At 42.3% G+C, this 16,103-nt stretch overlaps 1 protein-coding gene across 1 annotated transcript; it reads right to left on the reverse strand.

Annotated features, from left to right (window-relative positions):
* Positions 1-14,708: 14,708 nt before the first annotated feature.
* On the reverse strand, positions 14,709-15,395 carry LOC138905004 (uncharacterized). The gene has a single exon (XM_070193507.1). The coding sequence runs from the start codon at positions 15,393-15,395 to the stop codon at positions 14,709-14,711; it is 687 nt and encodes a 228-aa protein (XP_070049608.1).
* Between the last annotated feature and the right edge of the window lie 708 nt (positions 15,396-16,103).

Below are 16,103 nucleotides of genomic sequence, written 5' to 3' on the forward strand. Positions count from 1 at the left end.
TCCACAATAATAGATTCACCCACGGGTGTTGACACATAAACAGAAGAACTCAAAGAATCAAGTGATACGCCCAAATACAGAGCAAAATAAGATGACACATAATATAAGTGGAGCCTGGATCAGATAAGACTGATGCATCTCTTTGACAGACTGGAATAATACCTGCGATAGCAGAATCGAATGTAACGGCCTCTGTCCTAGCAGGAATGGCATAATATCTGGCCCGACCTCCCCCTCTAGGGCGACCTCTACCTGTCCGACCTCCACCTCTAGCTGGCTGTGTAGGTGGAGTGGCAACTGGTGCAGTAATCATGGCCTGAGAAGCCTGAGGGCCCTGTGGAATAGGTAGGGCCTGAGAAATCCGTAGAGGTGCACCCCTCCTAATTATGGGGCAATCCCTCATGATATGATGAGTGTTACCACACTCAAAACAAGCCCTCGGAGGACGTGGCTTCTAGGACTTGCTCGGGCCTGATCGACTAGACTGCCCGTTGAAAGCACCCCTTACAGGAGGTACAATAGACACTGGCGGTGCATAATATGGAACCTGAGGTCTGGGAGTAGCTGGAATACCACTAGAACCTAGAAGTGCTGAATGAATAGGAAAACTCACATAACCTCTACCATGACGGGCTGCAACTGGGGCACGAGAATTATTATATGTGCCAGAATCTTGGGGTCTCTTAGCTTCCCTCTCCCGGATCTGCATACCTTCCAATCTCCTAGCGATTGACACCACATGTTGGTATGTGATATCCATCTCTAACTCTCGGTCCATACTGTATCTGATATTGGGGTGGAGACTCTCAATAAATCTACGAACTCGCTCTTGAACAGTAGCAACTAAGGCTGGTGCATGCCTCACCAAATCACTGAATCAGACCGCATACTCTGACACGATTATATAACCCTGGTGCAGCTGCTCAAACTCTGCGTGCCATGCATCTCTATGACTCTGAGGAACATACTCCCTTAAGAACATATCTAAAAATTGAGTCCAAGGGAGTGAAGATGCCTCAGCAGGACTATCTAACTCATATGCCCGCCACCACTGGTAGGCTGCTCCTCTAAACTGGAATGCCGTGAAAGAAACCCCACTGGAATCCACAATACCCATAGTACGAAGAATACAGTGACATTCCTCCAAAAAACCCTGAGCATCCTCTGAAGCTAAGCCGCTGAAAGTGGGAGGGTGGTACTTCTTGTACCTCTCGAGCCTGAGTTGCTCCCCCTCTGAAACTACCGTCCTAATCTCAGGCCGAACTGGGATAACTGGCTGCATTGGTATAACCTCTGGAGCATGGTCAACTTGGGCCCGTGGTTCGGGATTACGGGCGGCGGGAGTCTGTGCTCCTCCCCCGACCTGAGATATGGCAAGAGCAAGTGGAATTAACCCTGCCTGAGCTAGAGTGCCAAACATGATCAAAAACTGGGCAAAGGTCTCCTGAAGTGCAGGAGTAGTAACATGTGTCTCAGGTGCCTGCTCTCTAACTGGAGCTACTGGTGGCTCTGGTGCAGCATCTCATGTAGGTGCTCTGGCTGCACCACGTGGTCTTCCTCGGCCTCTGGCTCGGCCTCTGCCCCGACCCCGGCCTCTTGCGGCTCCAACAGGGGGCACAGGTGTCTGATCATCGGATCCAGTTGTGCGTGTCCTCACCATCTGTTAGAGAATAGAAAGATAATGGTTTAGAACATTGAAGTCAACAGTGCGAACAATAAGGAATCAAAGAAGTGAATATTTTCCAAACAGTTCCATAGCCTCCCGAAGATAAGTACAGACATCTCCGTACCAATCCGCAAGACTCGACTAAACCTGCTTGTGACTCATAACATGTCACAACCCAAAATCCTAACTTGTCCTGATGACGCCTATCTCGATACTAGGCAAGCCAATAATCTCGATAAACCACTATTTCTCTAAAGTTTGAAAATACAATAATTTAACACAATACAAAATCTCACAAATACCGACATGAACACTCCCCAAAACCTGGTGTCATTGAGTGCATGAGTATCCAATTGTGAATACAAGTCTGAGACCAAATAAAGTAAATAAGGAGATAGGGAAGGGATGCAAGGTATGCGAAACACGACAGCTATCTCAGAATCTCCGAAAAATCAACTACACAAAAAGGTCAACACCCGCTATGTCCGGGAACACCTGGATCTGCACACGAAGTGTAGGGTGTAGTATGAGTATAACCAACTCAGCAAGTAACAATAATAACTAAGGAACTGAAGATAATGACGAGCTACACAGTTACATTTCATTTTCAGTAATTCCAGCAAAGAATAGACATGCTTCCAAATCCAGCAGTTTAAGTCAAATTAATTTTATACAGTTCAATTTCATGTAATCCGGATATAAAATCTTTCAGGGATTTCACAACAATGACAGATATCAGTCAAGTGCAATAACAAATGCAAAGCAAGTACAGCCTCTCAGGCGACACTCACTCAACTCATCACAACAGCTCAACCACTCGGCTCTCAGCCCTCAGCACTCACACTCAATGGGTACTCGCGCTCACTGGGGGTATGTACAGACTCCAGAGGGGCTCCTATAGCCCAAGCGCCATAATCCGCACAGACAACTCACGTGCTGCACGCACAACTCACGTGCTATAATATCATGCACGGATAACTCACGTACCATATATCCTTACCTCACAAATAGGCCTTCGGCCTTACTCAGTCCTCAACCTCTCTAGTCTCTCGGGCTCTCAAAAATCACAAAGATCAGCCCAAACAAAGATAACATAGTAAATAAACAAATATCAAGAAAGACTGAGTTATGATGCACAAGTAAAATCATGACTGAGTACAAGACAACAATTAGGAAATAATTCAACAGGTACGCGACCTCTGTGGGTCCCAACAATACTATCACATAGCCTAAGCATGATTTTTAACATGATTTACAGTCAAATTTCTTCAACACAAAGAGAACTTATAGCTAACAACAAGTTATTCAACTTTATAGTTTCACGGGATGGACCAAGTCACAATTCCTTCGGTGCACGTCCACACGCCCGTCACCTAGCATGTGCGTCACCTCCAAAATAATCAAATGACACAAAAATCTGGGGTTTCATACCCTCAGGACCAGATTTAAAACTGTTACTTACCTCAGAGCGTAAAATTCTTTACTCTGCTATGCCCTTGCCTCGCAAAGCTGCCTCCGAATGCCTCGAATCTAGTCACAAATAATTCGTTTCAGTCAATAATATTTATTGGTACCCAGTAAGTGCCAAGCCTAACCTCAATAGAGTGGTGACGAGGTCAGGTTAGGCCCTACTGGAAAAAAATAATTGCATGGTAAAATGTTTAACAATATAATAAAATAAAATGACAATGGAAATGAATCAAGTAGCATGTCACCATTTAATTACACAAAATAATGGCAAATAATATCTCGTGGAATCAAAACAGAATTCCTTTCAACTTTAAGAAAATCACAACAAATAATCAAAGGCAACTGCGGCCATAAATCAATATCAACAAGGGAACTCCCGAGGTACCGCCTCGTAGTCCCAAATCATAAATAAATTCACAATATTTCATTTCCTTATTTACCGCGGGAGCCTTCACAATTTATTTTAAAGAAATTTTTTTTCCCGAAATAGCATCCCGCGTTTTAGCCATCCGCATCACACCGCATGACTTCTAGTAGTTCCCCCCTACTAGCCACGCGTTTCAAGCCATCCTTATCTCACCGCATGCATTTCAATACCCAGACCTTATACCACCACATGCGTATCAACATCACAATATATCACAATTTGCACCTCAAGTGCTCAATAATTTAACTTGCCAAAATAATCTAACAACAATATGTTTTCACAATAAAGAGCTCACGACTCATGCCAACATAAATCATCAAAATATTTTTCTACAATAAAGAGTTCACGGCTCCATCACAATGAGTACGAAAATATTACAAAAATATTCAGGAATAAATAATTCAGCAAAATAATATTTCAAAATCTTTAATACGTTGCTTCAATACCAAATTTAAAAATGTCAAATACTTCATATTAAACATATTTAATTTGAAGAAAATCAACTTCAAATAATGCACAGAATAAAAGAAACCAAGTTCAACTAAACAGGTAAAACAATTAGCAGGAAAAGGTCAAGCAACTTTAAAACATTAAATCAATGATGAAGAATATATCAGAATAAAGTAATTTAATTAATGCGCAACAGTGATCTACACAATTTAAAAACATAATTTTTCACATTTAGCCTGTGTACACACTCGTCACCTCATGTACACAACTTTCAATACATTATAATTTATCATTTCAATACCAATCTAGGGGAAATTTTCCCCGCACAAGGTTAAATAAGTCACTTACCTCGACTTGCTCCAATTTAACCAAGTAGTATGCCTTTTTCTCGATTTTTCGACTCCGATCGACTCGTATCTAGTCATAATTAATTCGATACAGTCAAATAAAATTATAGGAATCAATTTCATAAGAAAATATTATATTTTTCAATAAAATCCAAAATTAGTTCAAAAATCGCATGTGGGGCCCGGGGGGGGGGGAGGCCCATGTCTCGGAATCCGGCGAAACCTATAAAATCCGACAACCATTCAATTACGAGTCTAACCATACCATTTTCACTCAAATCCGACTCCGAATCGACATAGAAATCTCAAAAATTTGTTTTTATGAGATTTCTAAAATATTTCCAAATTTACATCTCAATACACTAATTAAATGGTGAAAATAATGATATATTCGTATATATTGACCAAATCCGAGTTAGAATCACTTACCCCAATGTCTTTCCTTGAAAATCTATCAAAAATCGCCTCTGATCAAGCTCCAGTTTGTTAAAAATGGCGAATGGGACGAAATCCCCTCTTTTATAAATCTGCCCAGGCAGCCTTCAGAACTGGGCCTCGATCGTGGCTTCGATCATGGCCCTCGAGCCTAGGCCTCGATCGTGGCTTCGATCACAGGCTCGAGCCTGGGCCTTCGGTCATGGCATCAATCATGGCATCGAGCCTGGTCCTTCGATCATGGCCTCGATCCTGGCATTAAGCCTGGGCCTTCGATCATGGCCTCGATCATGGAATCGAGCCTAGGCCTTCGATCATGGCATCGATCCTGAGCCTTCGATCAGTGGCTTTCGATCATGGCCCTTGAGCCTTGCCTTCGATTATAGCTCTCGAGCCTGCCTTTGATTATGGCTCTCGAGCCTTGCGTTCGATCCTCGGTTCGATTTCTGGGCTTGATTTCTAGACTTCGATTTTTGGGCTCGACTTCTGGGCTCGATTGCTCAGCAGAAGAAAATTTGCAGCAGCTGTTTAAGTCCCATTTTTGATCCGTTAACCATTCGAAACTCACTCGAGACCCTAGGAACCTTAACCAAATACACCAACAAGTTCTAAAACATTATACGAACTTATTTGAAACCTCAAATCACATCAAACAACGCTAAAATCACGAATCATGCTCCAATTCAAGCTTAATGAAACTTAGAATTTCCAACTTCTACATTCGAAATCAAGTCCTATTGACCTCAAATTTTGCACACAAGTCATAACTGACATAACAGAGCTATAAAAAGTTTCGGAACTGTATTCCGACCCCGATATCAAAAAGTCAACTCACCGTTTAAACTTCCAAACTTTAAATTCCTATTTTAGCCATTTCAAGCCTAATTTCACTACGGACTTCCAAATAAAATTCCGATCACGCTCCTAAGTTCAAAATCACCATATGGAGCTGTTGGAATCATCAAAATTCTATTTTGGGTCGTTTGCACATAATCCGATATCCGGTCACTATTTGAACTTAAACTTTTAATTTTTCATTAAATTTCTATATCTCAGGCTAGGGACCTTAGAATTTTATTCCGGGCATACGCCCAAGTCCTAAATCACGATACGGACCTACCGGAACTGTCAAAACACTGATCCAAGTCTGTTTGCTCAAAATGTTGACCAAAGTTAACTCAGTTGAGTTTTAAAGCTCTAAGTCATATTTTAATCTATTTTTTACTTAAAAACTTTCCGAAAAATTTTACGGACTACGCACGCAAGTCGAGTAACGATACTAGTATTTTTTGAGGTCTTAAAATATATAATTAATTATTAACTTTAAAGATGATATTTTGGGTCATCACATATACTTCTTTGTAATTTTCTATATTATTTTCAAGTAAAACGTACGAACTCAACGCAATTATGTGATTCATGTCATTAATCATGTATTTTATTACTCTTACATGTGTTCAAAAAATTATAAAAAAGCTTCTCAACAATGTTGCATTATATGTTTAAAAATAAATCATCTTAGTAGGTGTCGCATGTAATTGTTTTTCTGGCATGGTTGTGACTATTATCTTTATTGTATTTTAAGGGTGGTGGTAAGGAGGGGGGTGATCATTTTGAGTGAAAAATGTACAAAAATCGAAATCCCTTGTAATTTATTAAATAATCATAGAGTATACAATGCTTAAATCCAGGGCAAAATACAAAATTGATCGCTTTGTCAAAAATAATTATATTTACTAGCCAAACAATATATAGAATATATATACTATATATATATAATTCACATATATACCAAAAAAATATTTATATGCTATTATTTTTAGAAGCGATTAAAAATATATACTTCTCTAAAATCTTTAATCAGGTATTTGATTTATCATAACATTTGTATAATTAATATTTTATTGCTTTGAGTACGGTGAAGCAGCGATGATTATTTCATCTTATAAATAATTTATTACTAAATTTATTTAGTTCTTCCTTTATATCAAAGTTCTGCCTAAAGATTTACGTGCAACGCACATACATAGTAACTAGTATTATTATAAAAGTATGAATACAATGTCATTTTACAAAAATAACCTTATAATATTAAGCATAATAATTAATAATAAAAGGACATAACCGAAATTCTACATATTAGCCTTATAATCCTATTAGTTTTAGGACATAATACTACACGTTAGAAATCCTACATGATTATCTTTAGGAATCCTATTAGTATAATTACTTTCAAGCTGTCTAATCTATATTATATTAAAAGCACGAAGGCCCTTAGAGAAACGTCGTTCGCCTTTTTTATCCTTTTAAAGTAGAGTTCACACTTGACAAAATAGTCATTTTACTATTGTCTTAATATTTAAGAATACTCAATTAAATAATTCCCTACTATTTAGGAATAGTCATTAATTAAATCCCTATTATATAGAATTGTCATTTAATTACTCCTTTAATATTTATAATATTGATCTTCAATTTTTTTGGTTCTAGAATTTCAAGCATACATAGTCGGAAAGATCATCATTCGCTACATAATTGGAAAGTTTCCGTCCAACTCCATTAATATTTAGGAGTATTATTAAATTGTTCCTTTTAAATTTAGGAGGGTCTTTTTTTAGTTAATAAAATTTTGTCTAATTCGCACACAATAGGAAGGTTTCGGTTTTTTTTAGTTAATAAAATTTTCTGTAACGACCCGACTTGTTGTTTTAAGAATTAACACCTCGTTCAGTGACTTAACGTCTCGAGCAGCTTCGGAATATGTATTATGACCCGCGAATGAGGTCGGGTTTGATTTTCGAAAGATTCAGAATTTAATGAAAAGAACAATTCTCATATTTAAAGCTTAAATGAAAAGAGTTGACCAGAGATTTGACTTATGTGTAAATGACCTCAGATTCGAATTCTGATGATTTCAATAGCTTCGTATGATGATTTTGGACTTAGGAGCGTGTCCGAAAAATTATTTAAAAGTCTGTAGTGGAATTAGGCTTGAAATGGCGAAAATAGGAAGTTTAAGTTGCAAGTTTGACCGGGGAGTTGACTTTTTGATATCGGGGTTGGAATCCAGTTCTGAAAATTTTCATATGTCCGTTATGTCATTTATGACTTGTGTGCAAAATATGAGGTCAATCGGACTTGATTTGATAGGTTTCGGCGTCGAATGTTGAAGTTGAAATTTCTTAGTTTCATTAAGCTTGAATTGGGGTATGATTCGTGATTTTAGCGTTGTTTGATGTGATTTGAGATTTTAACTAAGTCCGCAATATGCTTTGAGACTTGTTGGTGTCACGACCCAAATTAACCCTCCGTAAGATGTCATAATGGCACCTAGTCTTTACGACTAGGTAAGCCTAATATTACGAAAAATGTTAAGAAAACACAACATCTTTAAGATAAACAGCATATTGTGAATAGCCAAAAGTAGTACCACTCGGCATATACAAAATAATTTTCCAAGACCCGGAATATCACTAAGTCACAAGCTGCTATAATCTATGTAGCTCTATACAAAAGTCTGAAGATAATAAAGAAAGTCTCTAGGCGAGGGAGTAGAAGGAGACTCCGAAGATCTGCGGACGCAAGCAGAAGTACCTTGAAGTCTCCTAGAATCAGCAGCACGCACTAACCCCAAGGCTGATAGCTTGTACCTGGATATGCACACAAAAACATGTGCAGGAAAGGGCATGAGTACACCACAATGGTACCTAGTAAGTGCCAAGCCTAACCTCGGTCGAGTAGTGACGAGGCCAGGTCAAGGCCCTACCGGAGTAAATATAATAAATTAAATAGTAAAAGATATAAGTAAAGTTTACGGTAACAAAGTTAAAGAAATTCTCAAAAAATTAACAGTTAAGGGAGCCCTCGACTCAGAACAAAATAAACACAATGGGGAATCTCCCGGGATACCGTCCCGTAGTTCCGAATGAATATGCAGTACAGGGGGATCTCCCGGAATACGTCTATAGTCCCAAAGTAAATATGCAGTGCTGGGGGATCTCCCGGAATACGTCCGTAGTCCCAATTTAAATATGCAATGCAAGATAAAATGACAGTATGACCTCGAATTATACAATTTACACTAATCACAGATAAGGAAAATAGGGATTTAACTAAGCATGGCGCACAAAATGTCAAATAGGAAGTTAAAACACGTAAGCATGCTTTTTGGTCTAAACTAAATAATTAAACATATTAGTGCAATTTAATAAGGGAAACAATTTATGATTTAAAAAGGATAAACGAGATTTTTGGAATAACAGCCCCTATACGTACTCGTCACCTCACGTACACGGCGCCCACATACCAAATAATATCAAAATATCCTAAGGGGAAAGTCCTCAACACAAGGTTAGGCAAGCCACTTACCTCGAACCGCTCAATTCAACTCGATATCACGTTCTTACCACGAGTATCCGACTCCAAATGGCCTGAATCTATTCAAATTAACTGCATAATATAAATATAACTACAAGTAACTAATTTAACTAATTAATTCGAAGCTAAAGCGTGAAATTAGGAAAAATGCCCAAAAAGTCTCCCCGGGCCCACGTCTCAAAATCAGATAAAAATTAGAAATTATGAACACCCATTCACTCACGAGTTCACTCGAACAAAAATTATCTAAATCCGACGTCAAATTGCCATTCAAATCTCAGATTTTCAATTGGGGAACCTTTTCCCCCGTTTCCAAACTTCTACCCTCAAATTCCTTAATTAGACAAGGAAAAAAACAATAGATTAATGTATTATGATCAAAATAGAGTTAGAATTAGTTACCCAATAGTTCTCCTTCAAAATCCCTCGAGAAATCGTCTCCCACCGAGCTCTAAATCGAATTTTGTGTTATGAAATTTCAAACCCTCGAAATTCCCTTTTCTGCTCAGCGATATCCGCATCTGCGAAAAGAATCATCACAGGTGCGTAGGTCACTTATCCGGGCTGGGGCTACATCTACGGGCATTTCTTGCACCTGCGGCTCTCGCACCTGCGACCTCCCTTCCGCAGGTGCAAAACACCAGAACGAGCAAAGGCACCAGATTTTTCATAAGTCCAAATTCATTCCGTTAAGCATCCGAAACACACCCGAGGCCCTCGGGACCTCAACCAAACATACCAACCAATCCTAAAACATCATAAAAACTTAGTCAAGCCTTAAAACCACATCGAACAACACCAAAATCATGAATTAAGTACGGATTCAAGCCTAAGAATTTAGAATTTTCCAAATTCTACAAACGACGCCGAACCACATCAAATCTAGTCCGAATGACCTCAAATTTTACACACAGGTCACAAATGACACTACGAACCTACAACCAATTTAGGATATCCATTCCGAGCTCGATATCAAAATTTCCACTATCGGTCGAAATCGCCGAAAAACTAACTTTCGCCAATTCAGGCCTAAATCTACTACAGACCTCCAAAACACATTTCGGACGCGCTTCTAACCCCAAAATCACTCAATGGAGATAACATAGTCGATGGAATTCCATTCCGGATCCGTCTTCACACAGTTCCGACTACGATCTAAACTCTAAGGCTTTAAACTCACAACTAGGGACTAAGTGTCCCAAAACTCTATGAATTCCATAACCAATCACTCCGGCAAGTCCCAATAGTGGAAACAAATGTTGGGAAAATAATTATTAGGGGATCGGGGCTTTAATTCTCAAAATGACCGACCGGATCGTTACATCCTCCCCCTCTAAAAACAATCGTTCGTCCTCGAATGAGTATAAAGACATACCTGAAACTGTGAAAAGATGAGGGTACTGGCTGCGCATATCCTGCTCGGTCTCCCAAGGTGCCTCCTTGACTGGCTGACCCCACCCACTGGACCTTTACTGAAGCAATATCCTTTGACCTGAGCTTTCTGACCTGCCTGTCCAAAATGGCTACTGGCTCCTCAACATAAAATAGATCCTTGTCCAACTGGACTGAGCTGAAATCCAATACATGAGTCGGATCACCGTGATGCTTCCGGAGCATAGACACATGGAATATCGGGTGAACTCCTGCTAGGCTGGGAGGCAAGGCAAGCTCATAATCAACCTCCCCAACTCGCCGCAATATCTCAAAAGGACCAATGAACCTCGGGCTCAGCTTGCCCTTCTTCCCAAATCTCATGACGCCCTTTATAAGCGATACCCGAAGCAAGACATGATCACCAACCATAAATGCCAAATCACGAACCTTCCGGTCCACATAACTCTTCTACTTGGACTGGGCTGTGCGAACTCTCTCCTGAATCACCTTCACCTTATCCAGGGCATCCTGGACCAAATCTGTACCCAACAATCGGGCCTCGCCCCACTCAAATCATCCCACTGGGGACCAACACTGCCTACCATACAAAGCCTCGTACGGTGCCATCTGAATGCTAGACTGGTAACTGTTGTTGTAGGCAAACTCTGCAAGTGGCAAGTATTGGTCCCATGACCTTCCGAACTCCATCACACAGGCACAGAGCATATCCTTAAGAATCTGAATCGTACTCTCGGACTGCCCGTCCGTCTGAGGATGAAAGGCTGTGCTCAGCTCCACCCTAGTACCTAACTTTTGCTGTATGGCTCTCCAAAACCATGATGTGAACTGTGTACCTCTGTCTGAAATGATGGATAATGGAATACCATGAAGGCGGACAATCTCTCTGATATAAATCTCAGCCAACCTCTCAGAATAATAAGTGGTCAACACTGGAATAAAATGAGCTGACTTGGTCAGTCGATCCACGATCACCCAAATAGCATCAAACTTTCTCAAAGTCCGTGGAAGTCCAACTACAAAGTCCATGGTGATCCGCTACCACTTCCACTCTGGGATCTCTAACCTCTGAAGTAATCCACCCTGCCTCTGGTGCTCATATTTTACCTGCTGACAATTGAGACACCTCGCAACAAACCCAATTATATCCTTCTTCATCCTCCTCCACCAGTAGTGCTGTCTCAAATCCTGGTACATCTTTGCGGCACCGGGATGAATAGAGTACCGCGAGCTGTGGGCCTCCTCGAGAATCAACTCCCGAAGCCCATCTATATTGGACACACAGATCCGACCCTGCATCCTCATCACACCATCATCACCTATAGTCACATCGCTGGCATCACCTCGCCGGACCCTGTCCTGAAGAACCAGAAGGTGGGGGTCATCATACTGACGCTATCCGATGCGGTCATATAGAGAAGACCGAGAAACCACACAAGCTAATACTCGGCTAGGCTAAGAAATATCCAATCTCACGAACTGGCTGGCTAAGGCCTGAACATCCAAGGCTAAGGGCCTCTCAGCTACCGGAAGATATGCCAAACTCCCCAAACTCTCCGCCCGGCGACTCAAGGCGTCGGCCACTACATTGGCCTTCCCCGGGTGATACAATATAGTGATACCATAGTCTTTAAGTAGCTCTAATCACCTCCGCTGATGCAAATTAAGGTCCTTCTACCTGAACAAGTGCTGCAAACTCCGGTGATCAGTGTAGATCTCACAAAGAACACCGTACAAATAATGACGCCAGATCTTCAGGGAGTGAACAATAACTGCTAACTCGAGATCATGGACCGGATAATTCTTCTCATGCACCTTCAATTGTCTAGATGCGTAGGCAATCACCCTACCGTCCTGCATCAATACCGCTCCAAGGCTAATCCTCGAGGCATCACAATAGACACTGTAAAACCCCGAACCTGTAGGCAATACTAATACTGGGGTTGTAGTCAAAGCTGTCTTGAGCTTCTGAAAGCTCTCCTTACACTCCTCAGTCCAACTAAACGGAGCACCCTTCTGGGTCAGCCTGATCAGAGGTGCTGTAATGGATGAAAATCCCTCCGCAAAGCGACGGTAATACCCCGCCAAACTAAGGAAACTGCGGATCTCCGTAGCTGATGACAGTCTAGGCCAACTCTGCACTGCGTCCACCTTCTTCGAATCTACCTTGATCCCATTACAAGACACTATGTGGCCCAAGAATGCCACTGAATCAAGCCAGAATTCACACTTAGAAAAGTTTGCATACATCCTCTTCTCCCTCAAAGTCTAAAGCACGGTCCTCAGGTGCTGCTCATGATCTTCCCAAGACCGGGAATATACCAGGATGTCGTCAATAAACATAATGACGAAGGAATCAAGATAAGGCCGGAAAACACTATGCATCAAATTCATAAAGGCTGCTGGGGCATTGGTCAACCCAAATGACATGACAAGAAACTCATAGTGATCATATCTGGTCCTAAAAGTAGTCTTTGGGATATCCGGCTCCCGAATCTCCAAATGATGATAGCCAGAATGCAAGTCAATCTTGGAAAACACCCTGGCACCTTGTAACTGATCAAATAAATCATCGATGCAAGGTAAAGGATACATGTTCTTCACTGTAACCTTGTTCAACTGCCGATAATCAATACACATACGCATAAAACCATCCTTCTTCTTCACAAATAAGACCGGAGCACCCCAAGGTGATACACACTCCTGCAACTGCTCCTTCAACTCCTTCAACTCAGGAGAAGCCATACGATATGGAGGAATAGAGATGGGTTGAGTGCCCGACAACAAATCAATGCCAAAATCAATATCTATGTCGGGCGGCATGCCTTGAAGATCAGCTGGAAACACATCTGGAAAGTCCCTCACTACTAGAGTTGACTCAACTGTAGGGGTATCAATACTGACATCTCTCACATAAGCTAGATACGCGTCACACCCCTTCTCAACCATTCGTTGAGCTTTAAGAAAAGAAATAACTATGCTGGGAGTATACTCTAAGGTACATCTCCACTCTAATCGCGGTAAACCTGGCATAGCCAGCGTCACGGTTTTAGCGTGACAATAAAGAATAGCATAATGAGGCGACAACCAATCCATGCCCAAAATAATATCAAAGTCCACCATGCTGAGCAATAATAAATTGTCTGGTCTCAAAACCACTAAGAGCAATCAAACACGACTGATACACGCAGTCCACAACAAGAGAATCTCCCATAGGAGTGGATACATAAATAGGGGAAATCAAAGAATCCCGAGATATCCCCAAATGTGGAGCAAAATAAGAAGACACATATGAATACGTAGAGCCTGGGTCAAATAATACTGATACATCCCTATGATAGATAGGGACGATACCTGTGATGACTGAATCTGAAGCGACGGCCTCTGAATGGACTGGAAGGGCATAGTACCTATCCTGGCCTCCCCCTCTAGGGTGACCTTGACCTCCCCAACCTCTATCTCGAGTTGGCTGAGGAGATGGGGTGGCAGCTGGGGCTGGAAGAATGGCCGGAGGACCTGGTGGAGCACGTGGAGGCTGATATGTCTGTGAAGGTGCACCCCTCCTGGCTCTGGGGCAATCTCTAACCATGTGTCGAGTGTCACCACACTCAAAACAACACCTCAGAGGACGCGGCGGCTGAGACTGACTCGGACCTGGCCTGATGGACTGGCCGGTGATAGCACCTCAAGTAGGAGGCATACTGGATACTGGCGGTGCATAATAGGGCTCCTGAGATCTAGGAGGAGCTGGAACACCGCTGGCTGCTGGAAGAGCTGAATGAATAGGGCGACTCACAAAACCCCTACCATAGCGTGTTGCTGGTGCACGAGCTCTTGAATAATGACCAGTCTCTCGAGACCTCTTGGCCTCTCTCTCCTCTCTATCCTGGGCGAACATGCCCTCCACTCTCCTGGCAATGCTCACTGCCTGCTGATAAGTGATGTCCATCTCCAACTCCCTGGCCATACTGGTCCGAATGCTGGGGTGGAGTCCCTCAATGAAGCGACAAACCCTCTCTCTGACTGTTTCAACCAGAGCCGGTGCATGGCGAGCGAACTCACTGAAACGGACTGCATATTCTGACACAGTCATAGCACCCTGACGCAGCTGCTCAAACTCTACGCGCCAAGCATCCCTGAGGCCCTAAGGAACATACTCACACAAAAACATCTCTGAAAACTGTGTCCAAGTGAGTGAGGCTGCCTCGTCCGAACTACTAAGCTCATAGGCATGCCACCACTGATATGCCGCTCCCCTCAGCTGGAAAGCGATGAAAGAAACCCCACTCGTCTCCACAATGCCCATAGTGCCGAGAATACGATTACACTCCTCAAGAAAACCCAGAGCATCATCTGAAGTTGGTCCGCTGAAAGTAGGTGGGTGGTACTTCTTGTACCTCTCAAGTCTGAGCTGCTCTGCCTTAGAAGCAGCTACCCTGGTCTCATGCCGATTCGGAGCCACCGGGGGAAAAGGAATATACTCTAGGGCCTGATCAACCTGGACCCTCTGCTCAGGAGTACGGGTTGCGGGAGTTCGTGCCCCTCCCTCGGCCTGAGATGTAGCGGGAGCTATCGAAAATAGTCTAGCCTGAGCCAGAGTGCTGAACATGCTCATGAACTGAGCTAAAGTCTCCTGGAGGGCTGGAGTAGCAATAGGGAAATCCGGTGCTAACCCTCCAACTGGAGCTGCTTGGGGCTCTTCTGACGCAGCTCTCGCAGGTGCTCGGGCTGCACCGCGTGGTCGTCCTCTACCCTGATCCCGGCCTCCGGCGGCTCTAGCAGAGGGCTCGGGTGCCTGATCGTCGGTCCTCCCGGTACGGGTCCTCACCATTTGTGAGAAAGAATAGAATAGAGTTTTAGAATTTTGATGTCAATAACTCGCACGACAAGGAAATCAAAGGAATATGATTGTTCTTAACAGTTACATAGCCTCCAGAAGATAAGTACGGATGTCTCCGCACCGATCCGCGAGACTCTAATAAACCGGTTTGTGACTCGCAACTCCTATGAAACTAGTGCTCTGATACCAACTTGTCACGACCTAAATTAACCCTCCGTAAGGTGTCGTGATGGCACCTAATCTTTACGACTAGGAAAGCCTAATATTAAGAAAAATGTAAAGAAAACACAACATCTTAAAGATAAACAACATATTGTGAATAGCCAAAAGTAGTACCACTCAGCATATACAAAATAATTTCTCAAGACCCGGAATATCACTAAGTCACAAGTTGCTATAATCTATGTAGCTCTATACAAAAGTCTAAAGATAATAAAGAAAGTCTCTAGGCGAGGGAGTAGAAGGGGACTCCGAAGATCTGCGGACGCAAGTAGAAGTACCTTGAAGTCTCCTAGAATCAGCAGCACGCCCTAACCCCAAGGCTGATAGCTCGTACCTAGATCTGCACTCGAAAACATGTGCAGGAAAGGGCATGAGTACACCACAATGGTACCCAGTAAGTGCCAAGCCTAACCTCGGTCGAGTAGTGACGAGGTCAGGTCAAGGCCCTACCAGAGAAAATATAATAAATTAAACAGT

This window comes from Nicotiana tomentosiformis, chromosome 2 (assembly GCF_000390325.3).
Source record: "Nicotiana tomentosiformis chromosome 2, ASM39032v3, whole genome shotgun sequence".
In the NCBI taxonomy this organism is placed as follows: Eukaryota; Viridiplantae; Streptophyta; class Magnoliopsida; order Solanales; family Solanaceae; genus Nicotiana; species Nicotiana tomentosiformis.